General features: G+C 35.2%; 3 protein-coding genes, 1 long non-coding RNA gene and 2 pseudogenes across 8 annotated transcripts; 3 read left to right on the plus strand and 3 right to left on the minus strand.

The window, feature by feature from the left end:
- Positions 1-211: 211 nt before the first annotated feature.
- Positions 212-3,929, minus strand: LOC147564803 (F-box/kelch-repeat protein At3g06240-like). Of its 2 annotated transcripts, XM_086650055.1 has the most exons (2): positions 3,027-3,929; positions 212-1,918 (listed from the first exon to the last, which is right to left on the minus strand). In XM_086650055.1, the coding sequence occupies exons 1-2, from the start codon at positions 3,925-3,927 to the stop codon at positions 1,902-1,904; spliced, it is 918 nt and encodes a 305-aa protein (XP_086506181.1). In that variant the 5' UTR covers positions 3,928-3,929; the 3' UTR covers positions 212-1,901. The 2 variants fall into 2 exon arrangements, with proteins under 2 accessions (XP_086506181.1, XP_086506185.1); XM_086650059.1 differs by lacking the exon at positions 212-1,918 and having other exon boundaries at positions 2,834-3,927.
- Positions 3,930-3,953: 24 nt separating this feature from the next.
- LOC147564804 (F-box/kelch-repeat protein At3g06240-like) lies at positions 3,954-5,108 on the minus strand. The gene has a single exon (XM_086650050.1). It carries the CDS (start codon positions 5,106-5,108, stop codon positions 3,954-3,956), a length of 1,155 nt encoding a protein of 384 aa, XP_086506176.1.
- Positions 5,109-5,922: 814 nt separating this feature from the next.
- Positions 5,923-9,522, plus strand: LOC147564805 (uncharacterized). The gene is made up of 4 exons (XR_015228133.1): positions 5,923-6,729; positions 7,349-7,452; positions 8,768-8,816; positions 8,968-9,522. It is a non-coding gene; the product is annotated as an uncharacterized LOC147564805 (long non-coding RNA).
- A 1,919-nt stretch (positions 9,523-11,441) lies between these two features.
- Positions 11,442-12,263, plus strand: LOC147564806 (cytochrome P450 78A5 pseudogene; annotated as a pseudogene).
- Positions 12,264-16,056: 3,793 nt separating this feature from the next.
- On the plus strand, positions 16,057-17,108 carry LOC147564807 (anaphase-promoting complex subunit 6 pseudogene; annotated as a pseudogene).
- Positions 17,109-17,217: 109 nt separating this feature from the next.
- On the minus strand, positions 17,218-20,415 carry LOC147564808 (F-box/kelch-repeat protein At3g06240-like). 4 transcript variants are annotated; one of them, XM_086650020.1, is made up of 3 exons: positions 20,271-20,415; positions 19,711-19,827; positions 17,218-18,986 (listed from the first exon to the last, which is right to left on the minus strand). In XM_086650020.1, the coding sequence occupies exon 3, from the start codon at positions 18,639-18,641 to the stop codon at positions 17,700-17,702; it is 942 nt and encodes a 313-aa protein (XP_086506146.1). In that variant the 5' UTR covers positions 18,642-18,986; positions 19,711-19,827; positions 20,271-20,415; the 3' UTR covers positions 17,218-17,699. The 4 variants fall into 4 exon arrangements, with proteins under 4 accessions (XP_086506146.1, XP_086506156.1, XP_086506151.1 ...); XM_086650030.1 differs by having other exon boundaries at positions 17,218-18,555; positions 18,885-18,986; positions 19,075-20,415; XM_086650025.1 differs by having other exon boundaries at positions 17,218-18,555; positions 18,875-18,986; positions 19,075-20,415.
- Positions 20,416-21,448: the final 1,033 nt, after the last annotated feature.

Genomic DNA, 21,448 nt, shown 5'->3' on the forward strand with positions numbered 1-21,448 from the left:
ACTATATTTTTATTTAAACACAAAGATTAAGATTTGTTTTATTTAAACACAAAGATTAAGATTTGTTATAGAATATTTAGGCCATAATAACTTCTTCGCTAGATAGAATTAAAGTGATTTGTATCTCACTTACTACGCCTTCAATTAGTTTGTTAGATACTAATTCTAGCCTTTAATATAAATCATCAATCAAAAATTGATGTACACTCACTTTCTTCAACTAGTTTCTGAAAATCTCATTAGTTTAAATGGAACGTATTGAATTGTACTATTGATACATTGAGTTAAACTCAAAATAATTGTTGTAGTACAACCTCAGAACTATCCCAATGAGTTGTTAGTTTAAGCCTTTCTGCTGGCTCTTATTTCAGCACGCTCTTACCGTTCCTCACGTTGAACATCAATCAATTGAATGATCCTTTTTCGGCAAACACTTTGTATGATCAGGAACAAGAATTTGAGCATTATCTTTTGTAGTTCAGTATCTCGACAATCCACGGGTAAGAAAAATTCAAGAACATAGTCGGTTGTCCCAACCTCAACATTCTTACATAATAAGAAAGAAGAGAGAGATAGAGAATAGATATTTTTACTGAAAGTGGTTAAGTCACTAAAGAAGTATGAAAGGAAAGTGTCCCAGAAGCAAAATTCGTTGAACTCGGAAAAGAAAATTGTGATATTAACCCGTTGGTTCCATCATTTAACCACACACTTAAACATAATTCTGATCTGTTGGTGTGCAAAGCTGAATACTATCATCGATGTGGAGAATATCAGAAGTGCTTTGACCTGACTTCTTTACTACTTGAAAGAGACCATTTCCATTCAAAATGTACCTTGGTGCATTTATCAGCAGCTTCGGAGCTTGACATGCAATTTGGTGAGGGGTTATCCTCAAAAGACCTTATCATGGTATGTTGTTGGTTGCGACTACTATTGCATCAAGAAATATGATAAATCAATGCACATGCTTCTAGAGAAGAGGGTGAATGATCAAGCAATGTCTTCTTTCCGAACTGCAGCTCGTTTGTTTCCTGGGTGTCATTTGCCAACTTTGTACATTTGGATGGAATACATGCGAACACACAGCTTTAAACTTGCCGAACAGTTTTTCACGCAGGCAAAAACAATTTGTCCATCTCACCCATTAGTATATAATGAACTTGGAGTAGTTGTTTATCAGATGAAGGATTATAAAAAAGCAGTGTGGTGGTTCGAGAAGCCCTTGACGCACGTGCTCTAAGGAAGCAAAAAAGTATCATGATGCTGTCTCATATTATGAGAAAGCACTTGCATTATCAAGCAGAAGTTCGAGCACTTATGCAGGTTTAGCATACACATATCATCTACAGGATAATTTTACTGCTGCAATTACATACTATCATAAGGCTTTATGGTTGAAGCCAAGATGACCAGTTCTGCACCGAAATGTTAACATTGGCTCTTGCAGATGAATGTCGTCATGGCTCTATATAGCCCGAGGGCAGATGAAGTTCATCTTCTCTGATTTTGGATGAATGTTGTAATTTATAGCCAGAGCAAATCTTTGTGAGTTAGGTTATAAAGAGAAAAAAGAATGAAAGTAAGTAAGCTTTTCATGTATTTATCATTTCATTTATATCATCCATCTTGATCAAGCAATGTTGTTAACCTTTCACACTACATTACCAAATTGTTGCTTGAAATAGGTTGTAGAATTCAGTGAAACTAAACTCCCAACGTAACTGATTGCTTGGATCTCCCTAGACGTATTATTTAGCTTAGTAAAAGTTTTATGCTCCTGGTCATATAAAACTAAATCCATCTTACCTTTCCTTAAGAGCATGAGACCATTTTTGAAACACTTAATCGGCCTAAGATAACTAAATGGAGTGTCATTGTCTGTTTGAATGGATAACAGTTTAGTCCAAGACCCACCCTATGCTTTAAAAAGCGGCGCCTAGGCGCCGCTTACACACTAATCGGCTAGCTGCCGATCGACTAGCACTCGGTCAGCTAGTCGATTTCAGCAGCCGAGTTAGCCGGCGCCCAGGAGCCGACTAGAGCCGACTACCCGGCTGGCTAGGCGCCGACTAACTCGGCTCGGGCAGCAGCTATTTTTTTTTTTTTTTTTTTCAAAACCCCAACTTAAAGTTAGGGTTTTAATGTTCTTTCCTCAAGGGTTAGTATGATCTTCAATCTACCTCATTATTATAGAGAGAGAAACACGAAGAAGTCTTCAATCTGCTCTTCTCTCCCTCGATCTCTCTTTCTATTTCTCATCCTCGATCTCTTTTTTCTCTCTCTCCCTCTCTTTTTTGTCTTCTTTCTCTCTCTACAGCTGCAGAAAGTTGTCTTCTGTTTTTTCTTTATATTTTTTATTCTCTAGAACCCTCTATTTAAGCCTAATATAAATAAGAATTTGGAAAGATAATTTTCTTGGAAAAATAAGGCTAACATTATCATATTTAAACCTAAAATAAATAAGAATTTGGAAAGAAACTTGACCAACTTTGGTAGAAAATATTGACGAGAGTGCACTAAATTGGAAATTGTAATTACCATATACCCTTTTGAATTTAAAATTTTTTAAAAAAATTCTATCTTTAACATTGAAAGATTTCGAATTTGGAAACAAATATTGAAGTCAATATTAGTTAAATTTCTTGCCAATTTTATTTTATTGTTGGTTGTCAATTTTGAAAGCAATTTTTTCTAAACTTAGTAATGAATCTAGGAGGAAAATGAGGATGAGTTTTAGCACAAATTTTAGTTAGTTTTATTATGGAAGTAATCTATCTATTATATTATTTATATTATGTATATATATAATTTATATATGATATATTATATATACTCCATATATTATGTATAATCTCTATTATATAATTTATAATATATACATAATTTACATATGATATATTATAGTATATATTATTTTATATTAACCGATTAAATCCGACTGCTCCCGTTGTAGTCCGGACTAGTAGCTAGGCCCGGGTCGACCGACTAGTCCCGATTTCCGATTTTTCAAGCTCAGGACCCACCACCACCATTCATTACCCATACTTGAGTTTGAGACTTACTTTGATTATTATCAAATATGCAAAGATGATCTCTCATAATACTAAGTGATGATGATGAGAATTTGTCTTTCAAATCTTTAGGTAATGGGACGTCTTTAACAGTCTCGTGAACCATATCAAATGAAACAATAACATCAAACGAGAATCTCTTCTCATGATACGGGAATCTCTTCCCCGCGACAGCGGCCCGAGTTCCTATCCAATGAAGAGCTCCATTGAGAAACACACCATGACCACCAGTCAAGACTTTGTAAGGAATGTTTTTAACGATATTCCACGATGCAGAGCCTAAACTGTGAACCAAGACCTCACTAAAAAAATTATCTCCGTCCAATAAGCTACAATTAACCAGAAACTTGTAATCATCAAGCTTGCAATCATAACCCAACCCAGTTGACGCAGCGATAAAAGGAAACTTTGTTAGGTCATCATGGTTTGGTGGTTTTGGTAGTGTTTTATATTCATTAGTAGATGGGTTCCAGATGTGAAACTCACTATCAAAACTGCAGCAAAATAAACCAATACAATAACCCCGAATGTTGATATTGGATTCAGTAAAAGAGATGAATGGGTAATCGATAAAATTGAGAGGTTTATTACCAGATGATGCCAATGAATCATAATCGATGAGGTATAATTTCTCTACCATTGTTTCTTGAAGAATGAGACTAGATTTGTCTTGTTCAATAGCATGATTAAGATGAAGTTTAATGAAATTAGGGTTAGAGAATAGACAGCACCATGATTTGGATACTGACCTGAATCGATAGACGGATTTGACTGGTAAATTTGAAAGTATATCGGTGATGACATCGTCGGGGAGGAGGCTCATCGGTACTGAACATCGTTGTCTTTTCATCATCGTCTTCCACGTTTTAAACTTGAGAACTACATCGGGTTATGAAATTCTTTCTTCAAATATGTTTTAGAATTTAGTGAAACTAAGCTCCCAACACAAGTGATTGCTTGGATATCATGAGACAAGTAACTTAACTTAGTAAAAGATTTCGTTTTCTGGTCATATAAAACTAGATCCGTTTTACCTTGATGTAATAGCATGAGACCGTTATTGAAACACTTGATAGGCTTCAAGTGATAACTAAATGGGCGGTCGTTTTCCGTTTGAATAGTGAACAATTTAGTCCAAGACCCACCACCACCATTCTCCCATACTTGAGTTTGAAACTTAGTTTTGTTATTATCAAATATGCAAAGATGGTCTCTCATAACACCCATACTAAGTGAGTATGAAGATTTGTCTTTCAATTCGTTAGGTAATGGGACATCATTAACCGTCTCGTGAACCATATCAAATGAAAGTATAACAAGATAAGAGCATTTCCCTGCGGCAACAACCGGAGTTACTATCCAATGAAGAGCTCCATTGAGAAACACACCATTAGGACCACCACCGCGAGTTGACATTTTATAAGGAATGTTTTCAATGATCTTCCACGATTCGGAGCAACTGTGGACTATGATCTTACTATAAAATTTACTATCTCCGTCCAATAAGCTACAAATAATCACAAACTTGTAATCATCAAGCTTGCAATCATAACCCAACCCGCACGAGGAAGAAATAATAGGAAATGGAAATTTTGGTATTTGTGGTAGTGGTAGTGTATTATATTCATTAGTAGAAGGGTTCCAGATGTGAAACCTATTATCACTAGTTGAAGCGTAGGAAACTAAACCATTACAATAACCGGCAATGAAAATTTTGGTGGATTCAGTAAAAGAGATGAATGGGTAATCGATAAAATTGAGAGGTTTATTACCAGATGATGCCAATGAATCATAATCGATGAGGTATAATTTCTCTACCATTGTTTCTTGAAGAATGAGACTAGATTTGTCTTGTTCAATAGCATGATTAAGATGAAGTTTAATGAAATTAGGGTTAGAGAATAGACAGCACCACGATTTGGATACTGACCTGAATCGATAGACGGATTTGACTGGTAAATTTGAAAGTATATCGGTGATGACATCGTCGGGGAGGAGGCTCATCGGTACTGAACATCGTTGTCTTTTCATCATCGTCTTCCTCGTCGTACTAGTTTACCAGATCGCTATTCGCTTAGGAAGAAGTACCAACCCCTAAAATGTATATGCTGAACCCACCAAATTTAGGGGCCGTCTTAGCTATTCTTCTATTAAGATTTTATAAAGACACCGTTGAAAGAACAACTATAAAGGCAACCTATTTCATTGCAAAGAGGCCCACTGCATAATCCTATTAACCACAGGCCTCCTACCTATTGGTCTGTTAAGATACGCTATGGTATGCTCAATTATCTTTTTACCTAGCTGGCTTTATTAGCAGCCGCGGAGTTAGGAATTGAAGTATGGGTCGGCTGAAAATCTATATAATAAAATAGGTGGATGGGTGCTGACTGGGACAAAGCTCTGGATAAATCCAGCCGTCCGGCCCACATCATCATTGTCATCAGCCGTTGGATTCAGCAAAATCTTAGGTTGTCAACCGGGCGTCTATAGTCAATGAATGGACACATCGTCTCAGTTCATATCTTCTCACTTCCCATCCTTTACGAAGACTTCTCCTTCATTTACTTCATTTTCTGGCTTTAGTGATCATAATTCTTTTGGTTCATTAGTCATTCTAAATGTTTCACGCTTCTGAATCGATCTCCTGTCTCATCCTTCTCTATTTAATTTGATTTGGTATCTTATGATTTTTATATTCCTCTGTGGGATATGCTCTGATCTTGAAATTTTGTTTGCTGCGACTAGAAACGATTGAGGTGTTCGTTAACTTTTCCTCCTTTAGGGTTTCTGGTATCTCATACTTCTCTATGTCTTCAACAGTCAGAGGTACAACAAAATCCAAGTAATTATTTTATTCGGATTTTCTGTCTCTGTCTAATTTGATTTGGTGAATTATGATTTTTGTATTCCTCTATGAAATACGTTCTGATCTTGAAGTTTTGTATCATAATTTCGGTTTTGGTTGTTATTGTATTTGGTTAGAGTAGAGTTCATATGCTCACAAAGTGTTTGATAAAATGTCTCAAACACATTAAAATCCAAGTTATCTTAATTTGCAATCAAGAATGTGAAGATATTCTCATTCTTTGATAAAGTGTCTCAATAATTTTAGATAACAAACATGGAAAAAAGTCTCATTTATAGTTTCTATTTTTTTTTAAATCTTCTATGTGAGCATTGATTTTACTGTTTATATGCAAATGGTACAACAAAATCCTATTTTACTGTCTCACCCACATCACACAAAAGTTTCATTTAAGTCTCATTGACAGAAATGAATATGCAGTGGCATTGATTTTACCGTTCTCGGTTTTGAGTGTGTTTGAGGTTTGTATTTCTTCTTAAAATCCAATTTCAACTTTTGGTTTATCTTACTGTTTTGTTATATAGACTAGAGTTTATATGCTCACAAAGTTTGAAAATCCAAGTAAGAATTTTAGTCAATAAGTAAATCCTGACTTTGTCTATATAAAGTTGTTTATTCATATCCATCCAGTCTCCATTGCTTCTTCTCTATGGTTTCATACTCCTTGAAGGAAGCAAAATTTGATGAGCCTGAATCCGTGATTCCATCAAATGAACTCTCGGCAGATCTATTAGTTCAAGAAGGGAATAAAGTTTTCCTACTCCTGTCCTCCTAGATCACTTCCAGGTAAGTTATTTCTTCTGTCTTTAGTTTTTCTTCTTAATCCATGACCTGACTAAAGTTTGCAAATCTTCTCCCCCCAAATTCCAACTTAGGTTTTATATGTTTTCTCACTCTCCCACTCTTACATTACTAATGTCGATGAAGGAACTTCATGTAGTGCGAGCTCTAGTTGTTCGATAAAATTCCTCAATCAATTAGATACTGTTATTTCGAGGAACTCAAATCATTTTGCTTCTTTCTATTCTAAATAAAATTTATTGTTTATTTTTATGTGGAAGTTCTTGCTATTTCATTACCAATGGTTATTAATGTAAATGTTGTGGAGATGTTTGACACATTGTTTATACATCAGAAGATGCACCATTTTACAATCTGTCATGAGTAATGACTTCGTCGAAGTGTTCAAATTAAATATTGAGAATGGATAAGTTTCTTTTCCTGGTTTTCTATCTTCGTGTTATATCAAAAGGCTATAAAGAGTTGATTTTAAACTTTGCTCCAGACCTTCTATTTCATTCTTGCTTTGGTTGATTTTAACGTTGCACTTCATTGAATAATATTAGTCTGGCTCGAGCCATTGAACATTTTTCCCATCATTTACATCTTGATAATGTTCTTGTAGGCGAAAACTTTCTTTAGGGACTTTTAATTAATGTACGGCCTTGAAGATTAGTTGTTAAGACTTGCCATGTCGAAGATTCAATTTCAAGTTGGATGTATATTTGAGTAAGTCCTCTATATGCTCTCTCTCCCTCCATCTCTACTTATCTTTGTCGCCAATTTCTCATGTTTTATGCTATAACCTTTTTGAGATCAAGACTATATTGTACTCATCAAATGAGGACTTGAGTTTATGGGCATATGGAAATCTATTCTATCATAGAGATCAAAAGATCACCGATTTCAGTTTCATATAGGTATCTCTAAACACTTATACATGTTGCCTACGTACAGACAAGTATTTCCTAGCACATCAGTTTTCATTTTAGACTTAGTACGTATGCATCTGTAGTTTTCTGCTCAGAATGAATTTGAAATATGTTGTAACTCAATATCATTCTACCACTCGAATCTTTTTTGTAGAAAATAATTGTGTGTTTTTGTTTCTGAATTTTGATTACTGTCTACTTTGTTCACATAATTTCATCAATCGATCTAAGACCATCAAGCGATAAATGAGAAAAGCGAATGTTTTGATAATGTGAGATTCAACACTTTATGAACCGCTTCTCTACAGTTAGTGGGGTTAGACTCCAGCTGCAAGCGGTATGACCCGCAGGGCTGGAGCCACAACAAACAATCGTTGTCTGTGTAATGTACATGATTAGCATATGATTCATTTGTTAATTCTTACTGACAGTTATATGTATGTTTTCTATGGGTTGATGCCAACTTATTGATCCTAATTGTTATAACTTTTACAAATCACTTCCCATTTGAAGCCACTTAAACAGAAGAAAATAAAATATTTGATATTTTACGCTTTACTGTCGCTTCTATTATACTGTCGCTTCTATTATAGTTGCAACTATAGTTGTAGGTGCAACATTGCTTTAGAAGAAACAATTGCAGGTATTTCTCATGACACGAAAAATTATTCTTTAAATTCTTGCGTTGTTGATTTGGGTCAATAAACTATATATTCACGGGAATTACTGATTTCGCTCTATTGATTTAGCTTTATTCAGTTTATTTGCTTTACTTTAGTTCATTTTGCCTCATTGCTAATTTTTGAAATTATTGCAGTTTATTTGCTTTATTTTGGTTGATTTCGCTTTGTTGATTCATAATTAATAAATAGTAAATTCTGTTGATTCACAGACTATAGATTTACTGGCTGTGCCTTTTTGATTCATTGACTCGAAAATTAGAGGCTTAGAGCACTAGAACTAATTTGTTTTTGTTACTTAAAATTAGTAAATAATCATTTTCTTAATTCATTGACCTAATGAGTAAGTAGTAATTTTGTTGATACCCTGACCTAATTTTGTTTCGTAGATTGCTATGGGTTTTCTTATTTTTGGCTCTTTCATTTCACTAGGACTCTTCCAACATTCTGATTAATAGCCATTTTCTTTCATTTACAGTCGGTGAGTTCTATATATTTCTAAAATTTGTTTCTTTATGTGTTGCAATTTAGTAAATAATATTGTCCGTGTTGATTCAGTACATTCATTTTTTTAGTGGTCTAATACATTACCGTAACTTGTGGCTTAATAATTTGGTTGTTTCTTTTGGAAGGAGAAATGGAGAAAGAAGAAGGAAATCGGGTGGCGAATGCACAGTCGAGACCTCTTTGTTACTAACTTATAGATTGTGAAGGTTGTAAATGATCTCCCTGGTCTAACTGATAAGGAGAAGCCGAGGTTCGGATAACTCATGGAAAATCACAAAATGCTTTAAGCTCTCCAAAGAAGACAATGTCAGAGCTTGTAGACACATGACAATACAAACTTGAAGACCAAAAACGGAGATAATTTGTTGGTATAGGAGGTATACTCTTTCATCCGGTTTCACAATCTATAATATAGGAGTTGAGTCTTATGTTTATCTTTAAAAGTCTGTGAAAGTCCAAAATTTTGGAGATTGGTTGTTGTATTGGCTCTAGAAAGAAAGAAAAAAAAGCAAGAAAGGAAGAGAAAGAGAATGTGATCGTGAAGTCTGAACCAACATAACAGCAAAAGTTTTTTTTTCGTTCATGTTGAAGCAAAGAAAAGATCTAAACTCTCAGTTGCTTCCAAGCCATTTATTTTGTAACTGAGGTGCTTACCTTGAAGTTAAAAAAATTCGTTAAGCTATACTCTTTTCCAGTTGAATTGGATTGGTGTTTCATATGTTTTGAGGCAACTACCCTATAATATATTTGGTCCCACCCTTGAACTGATCGTCGTATAGTCCTAATATGGTGCAATATATTACACATAGTAATTCATGAATTAGACAAAATATGACCCTCAGATGGAGAAGGACCTCGAAGTTGTAAAATCCTTATTAAACGAACACTTCGCATGATATATTTGCGCTACGGTAGATGTCTTATTTTCTATTTGTGCAATCTAATGGGAACCTTTTATTTCTTCTTTTTGTTTATTACTGTCAACATTATAATTATACTCTTACAAAAAAATTAATATTTTTGACTCTCTACACTTCTTCCTTTGCATCTTGATGATTTTCTGTTTACATACGTATGTAGCATAAAGATACATTATATGGTCTTTATTGTTAACGTGTTTTGAATTTGGGGGGAGTTGAATTACTTGGATACTTTAGATTATAGTGTGTTCGACAAGTTTCGCGGGCTATACTCTAGTCTATATAATAAAACAGAAGGAAAAAACGATGACTGGGACAAACATCTTTTTTGAATAAAAGATATTGTCTAGAAGTCCTTCTCAAAATTTAAAATATAGTCCTTCGTAGAAATAAAGTTACTTATTTAAAAAACAATAATCATTTCTTTTTTAGAAACAAAATAACTAATTTAAGAAAAAAAGAAACAAAATAAATTTCAAAGGTTAAAAAAAAATTAAAATCCCTCTCTCTCAATAAAATAATAACTAATTTAAGAGAAAAGAAACAAAAAAATAATACCTAATAGAAATCTCTCTCTCTCTCTCCCAAAATGCTTAACGAATAACAAAAGTTTTTGGGAGATTTTATAGGGCCTCCTCATTTTTGTTAAAAGGCCTCCCCGCAGTGGTAATTTAGCAAGTAAAATGGTTTATGGGGAGGCCTTTTAACAAAATTGGGGAGGCCTTATAAAACTTCCCAAAGTTTTTTTACCAAGTAAAACACCCAAAAACAATCAACAAACCCCTAAATGTTTGAAATAGAATCCAAAATGTCTTCAACATAAATTTTAATTTTTCCCAAAACCCCTAAAATGCTTAACGAAGATCAAAAGTTTTTTTTTACCAAGATAAACACCCAAATATCATCAACAAAACCTTAAATGTTTGAAACAGAATCCCAAATGTCTTCAACATAACTATAAATGTCTCCAAAAATTCCAAAAATGCTTAACGAAGAACAATAGTTTTTTTACCAAGTAAAACACCTAAAAATTATCAAAAACCCCCCAAAATGTTTAACGAAGAACAAAAGTTTTTTTACCAAGTAAAACACCCAGAAATCATGGGTTAATTTCGTTTTGACCCCCGATTTGTGACCCACTCGCCGTTTTGGCCCCTATAAGTATCCGGCAGTTCGTTTTGGCCTCAATTTCCTGTTTGGCCCCAACATATTTTTGTAAGCTTCTCCATTCCACCCTTATGGCAATTCGTAAATTAAATGTGTTTTCTTTCTCTTTGTCCACCTCACCAAGCAATTTCCACGTCACATTTGTCCACATAAGATCGCCGGAAAATGTCGCCAGAAAATTTCACCGGCAACATCATTTCCGGCGACCACCATTTTTTTTTGGAACTTCTTCTCCAATCATCTCCTCCACCTCCATTCTCTCTCTTCCATGGCTTTTTCTCTCTTTCTCCTTCCTCTTCTCTCTCTCTCGCCTTCCTCTTCTCTCTCTAAAAATGTTAGGCTTCCGGCGAAGGGAAACCCTTCGCCGGAAACCATCTGGATCTGGGGTTTTCCCCAGATCCAGACGCCTCTTCGTCTGGATTTTCCGGCGACACTTTCCCCAAACCTGTATTCACCTGAAAACAATCAAAACCTTCATTTTTGAGCTTACCCATTCCTGAAAACTCATCTCAATGTCGTCGGAAAACTACCCATTTTTCTTCTTCTTCCCCAATACTGCTTACCCAAGTTCTGTTAATCTTGAGCTCATCTTTTGTGCTTTATTGATCATATTTGCATTTGGATTTTGGCTCACACCTGGTGATCTAGCTTGGGCTCTATCAAAATCCCAAACTCATCCTCACTCCAAAACTGCGATTCCTGGTCCCTCTGGTTTACCCATTGTGGGTCTTGTCTTGGCCTTTAATGGTTCATTAACTCACCTAATACTCGCTAAGCTTTCGAAAAGCTTCAAAGTTGTACAATTAATGGCGTTTTCAGTTGGGTTTACTCGTTTTATCATTTCTAGTCACCCTGAAACTACTAAAGAAATTCTGAACAGTTCATCTTTCGCTGATCGACCTATTAAAGAATCGGCTTACGAACTTCTTTTCCACAGAGCAATGGGTTTTGCTCCATTTGGTGAAATTAAGAAAGTATTGCATTTTGGGTCTCTCAATAATGTGATGATGAGTGTATTTGGAAAAAGTTATGATTTTTATAAGAATGGTAATGGAGGAGATGGATTTGAGCTTAAGGAATTAGTAAATGAAGGTTATGAATTACTTGGGATTTTTAACTTGAGTGATCATTTCCCTGTCCTTGGTTTATTTGATTTTCAAGGAGTTAGAAAAAGATGAAAATTTTTGGTGTCTAAGGTGAATTATTTTGTTGGGAAGATCATTGAAGAACATGGAAAGAAAAGAGAGAATTGAGTTTTAGTTCATGAAAGTAATGGAGATTTTGTTGATGTATTGCTTGATTTGAAGAAACAGGACAAGATTATTGTTCTTTAGGGAAGAGAGAGGGAAGAGGAAAGAGAGAGAGAGAATGGAGGTGGAAGAGAGAGAATGGAGGTGGAGGAGATGATTGGAGAAGAAGAAGTTCCCAAAAAAAAAATGGTGGTCGCCGGTGACATTTTCCGCCGACATTTTCCGGCGATCTTATGTGGACAAATGTGACGTGGAAATTGCTTGGTGAGGTGGACAAAGAGAAAGAAAACACATTTAATTTACGAAATTGCCATAACGGTAGAATGGAGAAGCCTACAAAAATATGTTGGGGCCAAACAGGAAATTTGGGCCAAAACGAACTGCCGGAGACTTATAGGGGCCAAAACGGCGAGTTGGTCACAAATCGGAGTCCAAAACGGAATTAACCCAAAAATCATCATCAAAATCCTAAATGTTTGAAACAGAATACCAAATGTCTTCAACATAACTGAAAATGTCTCCAAAAACCCCCAAAATGCTTACCGAAGATCAATAGCGTTTTTACCAAGTAAAACATCCAAAGATCATCAACAAATCCCTAGATGTTTGAAACAAAATCCAAAATGTCTTCAAAATAACTTTAAATTTTTTTCATAAACCCCCAAAATGCTTAACGAAGAACAAAAGTTTTTTTTTACCAAGTACAACACCCAAAATGCTTTACAAAGGACAAAAGTTTTTTTACCAAGTAAAACACCCCAAAATCACCAACAATACCCTAATTGTTAGAAACAGTATCCCAAATGTCTTCAACATAACAAGAAATGTTTCCAAAACCCACAAAATGCTTAACGGAGAACGATAAATTTTTTACCAAGTAAAACACCCAAAAATCACCAACAAATCCCTAAATGTTTGTCTTCAACACAACTTTAAATTTTTCTCAAAACCCCTAAAATGCTTAACGAAGAGCAAAAGCTTTTTTACCAAGTAAAACACCCAAAAATCACCAATCGAAAAATATAAACGACAAATTATTCGAAATTAAGCATTATGTTAAACAACACCACACAAAATATTGAAAAATATTTACAAGTGTTCAAAACATACGTAAAAGTGTTTAAAATCCCAATCGATTACTGTAAAAAGCAAAATCTGATTTATGATGGTAACATCTATAAAAAAAACTAAAGCATTTTTGAGTTTGCTCGCTGCATTAACATCGTATTAACAACACATTTTAAAATGCTTAATCCACGAATCAATTTGTCTGTTAAAAACAAACATATGCAAAAAACCGTAATTCTAGAGAGAGAAACTGAAAAAGTAGATCTGAAGTTGTACTTTTTGATTTCTTAGACTAAAATTTGTGTGTAAAATTTTTTCGCAGTATTGTTTTTGAAATTATATGGTGTGGAAGTAAAACCAATAAACTTAATAAGAAGATTGAACCTTATAAGATGAAACACCAAGAACAACCTCACCAATGAAGCTTCAAATACCTAGATCTGAAAATTTATATATTTATCACTCTAAAACACTATGAAAACACCCTAAAACTAGATTTATATATTTATCACTCTAAAACACTCTAAAACACTCTAAATACCTAGATCTGAAAATTTATATATTTATCATTCTAAAACACTATGAAAACACCCTAAAACTAGATTTAGAGTTTCTTTTAACTACCATTAAAGAAGATAAAAGATGATGATTGAAGATAAAAGAGTAGAAGAGAGAAGATGAAGACGTACCTTTAAAGAGAAGCAGATCCGACAAACTTTTCCGGTAAAACAGAGATTAAAAAAAATGAAAAAATGAAGAAGATGAAGCTTTTGAAGGTGAAAACGAAGAAGATAATGACTGAAGACGATAAAGGTCACTCAAACAAGTTTAGGTTTCCTAAAAAACGAAGGAAGATGGTGATAATGAAGAGGAATGGAGACGATGAAGAATATGAAGTTCCCTCGTTTACCATTATCCGTTTCCAAAACGAGAAAGGGAGAGGAAGAGGGTTATGAAATGTAGAGAGATAAAGTTGAAAAAGGCTTTAGAGAGAGAAAGAAATCAAAAACATATTTTATAGAGAGGGAATGGAAAGTTGTTGTTGAAGTATATATAAGAGGGTAAATGAGGGAATATGAAAGTATAAGATGTCTTAGAGATGCGGTTTTGGGAGGGATGGTGCCTAGAGATCCGTATTTGGGTTTGATATGGAATAATATTTGGGTTTTGGGTTTTAAGTGGTTTTTTTTCCGGGCTGGGTTTTTTTCCTATTTGGGCCCAAAATTTGGGGTTTTTAACAAAAATTCTTTTTTTTAGATAAACCAGAATTTCATTCATAGAGGGAATACAATTCAGAAATTACATGGTTTTGATAGTTTTGACTCCTTTGATAGTTTTGATTTTTTCTTTTTAAAGAAAATGGTACGATACCTCCCACCTTCGCTTATTTCCTACGTGGACAATAAGACAAAATGGAGGCAAATGACGATATTGTCTTTAAACCCATCTAATCGATTTATGTGAGGTGGGAGGGTTTCTCTATCATAGTTGAACAAAATTGCTAATGTGATTGTTAAACAGAGGCTTCGAGCAATAGTTGCAGAAACCCAATCTATTTTTGGTCAATTTGGCAACCAAATATTGTCCAAATCAGGATCAAGATGGACCATTGGATTCATCTCGTCGAGCTCCTGGATTTAGACATAAAGTCTGTCAAAATCCGATTTCATATGAATGAGTTATCATTGATTTACTTGGGGAATATATAAGGATAACTACAACGTGTAGTTTTATTAGTACCATATTGGATAAATGAGGGAAGTTTTACATATTTATATAGACTTTTTCAGATACTAACACTAAATTCCTTTTGAGACGATGAGGTGCCTTGCGTGGTGCAAACCGCGCACGCGCGTGGCGTGGGCGTATAGGGCGCTTTAGAGGCGTCTGCTTGCACTTTGCACGTGCACGTCATCGCTAGGAGCGATTGGAGGCATTAGTTTTTCACTCAGAGATTGGATCCAATGGTGGAGATGTAATCAACGGATCTATGCGACCCAACGGTCGAGATGCTTGGCACCTTCTATGATAGATCTGTTTGGGATCTAACAGTAGGCGTTCGAGGCGCTAGATCTAGATAGATCCGTTGAGATCTGATGGTCGAAATTAAACCTGAAATCCAACAGTCAAGTGTGACGGTTGGAAACATTTATTCGTCTATAGGCACCCATACGAAGTGTTGCCATTACTCATGTAAATACCATGAGAATTCAGTAAATAAAAGATCATTTTTTTTAGCATTTTTTGAGCATTCATTTTCAATCATTTGTGTTCAAGGATCATTGTTTCAGAAGTTTGTATTGCTTACAAAGTTCGACAAACTATCAAAACTAAGAGGTACCATCTTCAACTTGATAGGTAATCCGTTTTATCTTGGGAGACATACACCATTACTGTTGGTACTAATATACAGAGTGTAAATTGTCTCAAGAACAGAAGTATCTTCGACTCGGATATTTGTTACATATAATTTTCATTTTATTTTTTCAATGTTGTCATCTTTGTCAATTAGTTTAGAGGAAGACAATTTTTTCTCTGATTTATCATATAGTACTCTGTTTTTATTTAAACAGAAAAACTAAGATTTGTTATATAAAAAAAGAGAACTAGGAGACCAACATTAGTCATGAATACTTAGGCCATGATAACTTCTTCACTAGATAGAAGTAAAGTGATTTGTATCTCATAAAATACTACGACTTCAGCTAGTTTCTGTAAATCCAACGTATTGAATTGTACTATTGATACATTAGTTTAAACTTTAAACCCTTCTGCTGGCTGTTATTTCAGCACGCTTTTACCGTTCCTCATGTTGAACATCAATCAATTGAGTGATCCTTTTGAAGGAGCAGCTGTTAGATTTAACATCCAAGGGAAGTGGTTATGTCACCTAAAGAAGTATGACAAGGAAAGTGTCGTAGAAGCAAAATTCCTTGAACTGGAAAAAGAAAATTGTGATATTAACCAGTTGGTTCCATCATTTAACCGCACACTTGAAAATAATTCTGATCTGTTGGTCTGCGAAGCTGAATACTATCCTCAGCAATGTGGAGAATATCAGAAGTGCTTTGACCTGACTTCTTTACTACTTGAAAGAGAACATTTCCATTCAAAATGTACCTTGGTGCATTTATCAGCAGCTTTGGAGCTTGGCCATTCAAATGAGCTCTATCTCATGGCATGCAAATTGGTGAGGAATTATCCTCAAAAGGCATTGGAAATATGATCAATCACGACGTTATTCCAGCAAAGCTTCAAACTTGGATGGAACCTTCCCCCCTACCTTGATAGGCATTGGAAATGCGTATGCTGCTCGAGAAGAGGGTGATCAAGCAATGCCTTCTTTCCAAACTGCAGCTCGTTTGTTTCCTGGGTGTCATTTGCCGACTTTGTACATTTGGATGGACTACATGCGAACACACAACTTTAAACTTGCCGAGCAGTTTTTCATGCAGGCAAAAACAATTTGTCCATCTGACCCCATTAGTATACAATGAACTTGGAGTCGTTGCTTATCAGATGAAGGAGTATAAAAAAGCAGTGTGGTGGTTCGAGAAGACCTTGACTCACGTTCCATCGTCATTAAGTGAAATGTGGGAACCGACTGTTGTGAATCTTTCACATGCTCTAAGGAAGCTAAAAAGTATCACGATGCTGTTTCATATTACAAGAAAGCACTTGCATTATCAACCAGAAGTTGAGTACTTACGCAGGTTTACATAGACATATCATCTACAGGATAATTTTAGTGCTGCAATTACATACTATCATAAGGCTTTATGGTTGAAGCAAGATCACCAGTCCTGCACCGAAATGTTAACATTGGCTCTTGTGGATGAATGTCGTCATGACTCTATATAGCCCGAGCCCCGAGGGCAGATGAAGTTCATCTTCTCTGATTTTGGACGAATATTGTAATTTATAGTCAGAGCAAATCTCTGTGAGTTAGGTTATAAAGAGAAAAAAAGGATGAAAGTAAGTAGCTTTTCATGTATTTATCATTTCATTTATATCATCCATCTTGATCTTGCAATGTTGTTACACTTTCACAGTAATGACTAAATAGTGTTTTTGGGAGAATACAAAAAAAAACATTAGAAAAGAACTACACTACATTACCAAATTGTTGCTTGAAATAGGTTCTAGAATTCAGTGAAACTAAACTCCCAACATAACTGATTGCTTGGATCTCATTAGACGTTTTTAGCTTAGTAAAAGTTCTATGCTTCTCGTCATATAAAACTAAATCCGTCTTACCTTTCCTTAAGAGCATGAGACCATTTTTGAAACACTTAATCGGCTTTAGGAGATGACTAAATGGAGTGGCATTGTCTGTTTGAATGGAGAACAGTTTAGTCCAAGACCCACCATCACCATTCTCCTCCTCCTTCATTACCCATACTTCAGTTTGAACCTTACTTTTGTTATTATCAAATAAGCAAAGATGGTCTCTCATAACACCAATACTAAGTGATATGAGGATATGTCTTCCAAGTTCAATTCTTTAGGTAATGGGACGTCCTTAATAGTCTCGTGAACCATATCGAATGAAACAATAACATCAAACGAAAATCTCCTCTCATGAACCGAGAATCTCTTCCCTGCGACAGTGGCCCGAGTTCCTATCCAATGAAGACCTCCATTGAGAAACACACCAAGACCACGAGTCAAGACTTTATAAGGAATGTTTTTAATGATATTCCACGATTCAGAACCTAAACTGTAAACCATGATCTCACTAAGAAAACTATCTCCGTCCACTAAGCTAAAAATAATCAGAAACTTGTAATCATCAAGCTTGCAATCATAACCCAACCCACTTGACGCAGCGACAATAGGAAATTTTGTTAGGTCAGAGTATGGTGGTTCTGGTAGTGTTTTATATTCCTTAGTAGATGGGTTCCATATTTCAAACTCGCCATCAAGAGTGCAGCAAAATAAACCAATACAATATCCCCAAATGCTGATTTCAGATTTATAAGAGATGAATGGGTAATCCGTCAAATTGAGAGGTTTATTAGATGCCAATAAATCAGAATCAATGATATACGATCTCTCTGTCTCTTTGTCACTTAGAATGAGACTAGATTTGTCCTGTTTGATAGCATGATTAAGATGAAGTTTAATGAAATTAGGGTTAGAAAATAGAGAGCCCCATGTCTTGGATACTGACCTGAACCGCTGGATAGATTTGGGTGGTAAATTTAGAAGTATACAGGTGATGACATCGTCGGGGAGGAGGCTGATCCGCACAGAACATCGTCGACTTTTCTTCATCTTCTTCTTCGTACTAGAGGTCGTCGGAGTTCTAGTGGAGTGAGAGGGGAAAAAGAAAGAATAAAAAATAATTAAGGGTGATTTTTGGAAGAAACAAAAAAAAAAATTTGTTTCCATCCAAAACTTACTATCCCGAAAACTTTTCTTATTTCCCTAAAAACCTTTTTTGTTTTTTTGGAAGTTATAGTAACTTCTTTAAGGGCTACTGATGGGCTACTAAAAGTACAGTCAACAGTTAACGGAAGGACTGAAAAGCAACAGCAAAAAATAAAGGATTTAAAGCAGATTATGGGCCAACGTGTTTGAATATCATAAGAGTTTAATTTTCATTGGTTAAACGATAAACTTACTAATTCTTACCACAGCCCAACCAATTGATGGTTGCACCTACCACATTCGAACCTTATACTCTTTGGATGGTAGTCGAGAAGTGGCTGCTCCGGGCCCAGTTTGAAATTGAACCTGCATTAAATTCATTGAAGAGAACAAAAAAAGGATGAGCGAAGTTTAGATATGTTTAAAGCAAGTAGAAAAATTCTAGGTATCATACAACAGAAGAGCTTCCTCTTTAGTCATCTTCAGTTACTCCTCTATCTTCCCCGTCTTTACCTTCCTCTCAAAAGTCTCCTTGCCCCACATTTTCCTATCATTCCTCTAACTCTCTCCTTTTCCACACATATCCCTACTGCACCTATGAGGCCCTTACCTCCTGCTACCTCTCCTCCTTAACAACCATGCTAAGCTTCTGCTGGTATTGTAGTCGTTCTTCTTTACGTGGAAGACATTATCTTAACAGTGAGTGATCACAGAATGATCACAGATCTGATTTTCACTCTCCAATCAAGTTTTGTAATGAAAGATCTAGGCCCCTTGCACTATTTGTAGGCATTGAATTTCCCGCTCCTCATCAGGTTAATTCAAACCAAGTACAACTTCGATCTTCTCCAAAACACCGACATGACAGAAGGCAAACCAATTGCCACCCCAATAGCCTCTTTATCATATTATACGATGTAGAAGAAAAGTCATAACATAAAATTAAATTCTTTATCATATATTCATAAATTACCAAAAATACGATGAAATTCTTTATCATATAATCATAAATTTCCAAAAATACAATGAAAACCTAAATTCTTTATCACATGATATATAATGTAAAAAACAATTATAAGATCTAACTAACCGTATGATGTTCATAAGCAATGTCTGTGTCGAATCCGTCCTCATGGCATGCTCTACAGACATAAAGCGGTATTCCATCCCGTAGTTCAATAGGTCCCACTTTGTTTGCCATTTTAAGCTAAGGGAAATATAAGTATAAAAGACCATTTGAAGATGATGATGAAAAAAACAAATTAAAGAAATCAAACTAGTAGTAGATGAAGATGAAAATCAACCTAAGTACTGACGAAAATAAATGAACATTTGAAAACATGAATATAAACACATCAAAGTCCGATCTAAGGTTTTTTTTTGTGTATTTTATTGAAGCATCACAAGAATTACGGTGCCAATATCTCATAAAGATTCGGTTCCCAAAAATCTCTGTAATTGACTATTAGGTCATACAAATTATTATGATGTTTGTACATTCTTCTTAAATCATAATACATAATAGATTAAGAGTCTAAAGAGCCAGGAAATAAAAATGACGAAGTAAGGATAAAGTGGATTCAAAGTTTCAAACCCTAAAAAATGTAAAAATTAAAAGTAAGAAATGAAAATAATGAAGATTTGACGTACCAAATTAGGGCATTCCAACACTTCAGAGCAAATCACTAGCTTTCTCTTCCACAAATCGAACCTTCCTTCACGGCCTCTCAATCGTCAAAACTCAAAACCCTAAGATGATAATGAAAATCGAACTTCCCTTCACTAAGCTTTTACCCGCGCGATTTATTTGTATCTTTTTTTTTTCAGAATGGAGGTATTTATAGAGAACGGTATTTAGTTGGGTTATTTTCCAAATAGCTCCTAACTTTGTGACCAGCTCCCTGCCTAGCCCCTAACTTTAGTAATAATTCCCGTATGGCCACCTTTTTCCGTTATCTTTAACTTTCCGTTACTCTCTCTCCTCCATCTCATTTTCTCTCTCTGCCACATCATTTCAACACGCCGTATCATCGTCTTCACCGGCAGGTGTCGCCGGTCGGCGACCTTCAAACTATTTTTTTTCTCTCTTCTCTCTCCCTCTAAAAAAAAATTTCATCACGAACAGATCTCTGTTCGTGATGAATCTTCTCATCACGAACAGACCTCTATTTGTGATGAGTCCCCTCTCTCTAGATCTGTTCTAGAGAGAGAGGAATGAAAAAAAAACTTTTTTTAGAGAGAGAGAAGAGAGAAAAAAAAAGAAAAAAAAAAGTTTAAAGGTCGCCGGCCGGAAATTTGGCCGACCGGCGACCCTGCTGGTGAAGACGATGATGTGGTGTGAGAGGTGACTTGGCAGAGAGAGAAAATGAGATGGAAGAGAGAGAGTAACGAAAAGTTAAAGATAACAGAAAAAGGTGGTCATACGGGAATTATTGCTAAAGTTAGGGGCTAGGCAGGAAACTGGTCACAAAATTAGGGTCTATTTGGGAAATAACCCTATTTAGTTAGAGGAGGTTTTCGTAAGGACTAATGTGTAATAGGTTTTTCCCATATGCCCCCTGGTTTATGACCGGTTTCTTTCCTAACCACTTTTCTTTCATAAAGTACCTAGATGAGCAAAAAAAACCACTTAACTTTTTCAAATAACTAAAGTTTACCATAATACTATAAGTAATTGTCATTATTGTTTCAAATAATAAGGCTAATTATTTTTCAGGTCATTTTGAAAAAATCATTCCAGAAATACCATTATCCTCACCACTTTCAGTTTTCTTCTCTGCCTTTATTTTCTCTCTCTAAAATGCCCTAGCCTTCATCTTCTTCACCAT

This window comes from Eschscholzia californica, unplaced genomic scaffold (genome assembly GCF_041429995.1).
Source record: "Eschscholzia californica isolate CP2 unplaced genomic scaffold, dmEscCali1.0.p SCAF_1, whole genome shotgun sequence".
In the NCBI taxonomy this organism is placed as follows: Eukaryota; Viridiplantae; Streptophyta; class Magnoliopsida; order Ranunculales; family Papaveraceae; genus Eschscholzia; species Eschscholzia californica.

Bases quoted from the DNA above. Each gene is read 5' to 3' on its own strand.
- LOC147564804 (XM_086650050.1), bottom strand. From the start codon at position 5,108: ATGATGAAAAGACAACGATGTTCAGTACCGATGAGCCTCCTCCCCGAC.
- LOC147564808 (XM_086650020.1), bottom strand. From the start codon at position 18,641: ATGGAAACAAATTTTTTTTTTTGTTTCTTCCAAAAATCACCCTTAATT.
- LOC147564803 (XM_086650055.1), bottom strand. From the start codon at position 3,927: ATGATGAAAAGACAACGATGTTCAGTACCGATGAGCCTCCTCCCCGAC.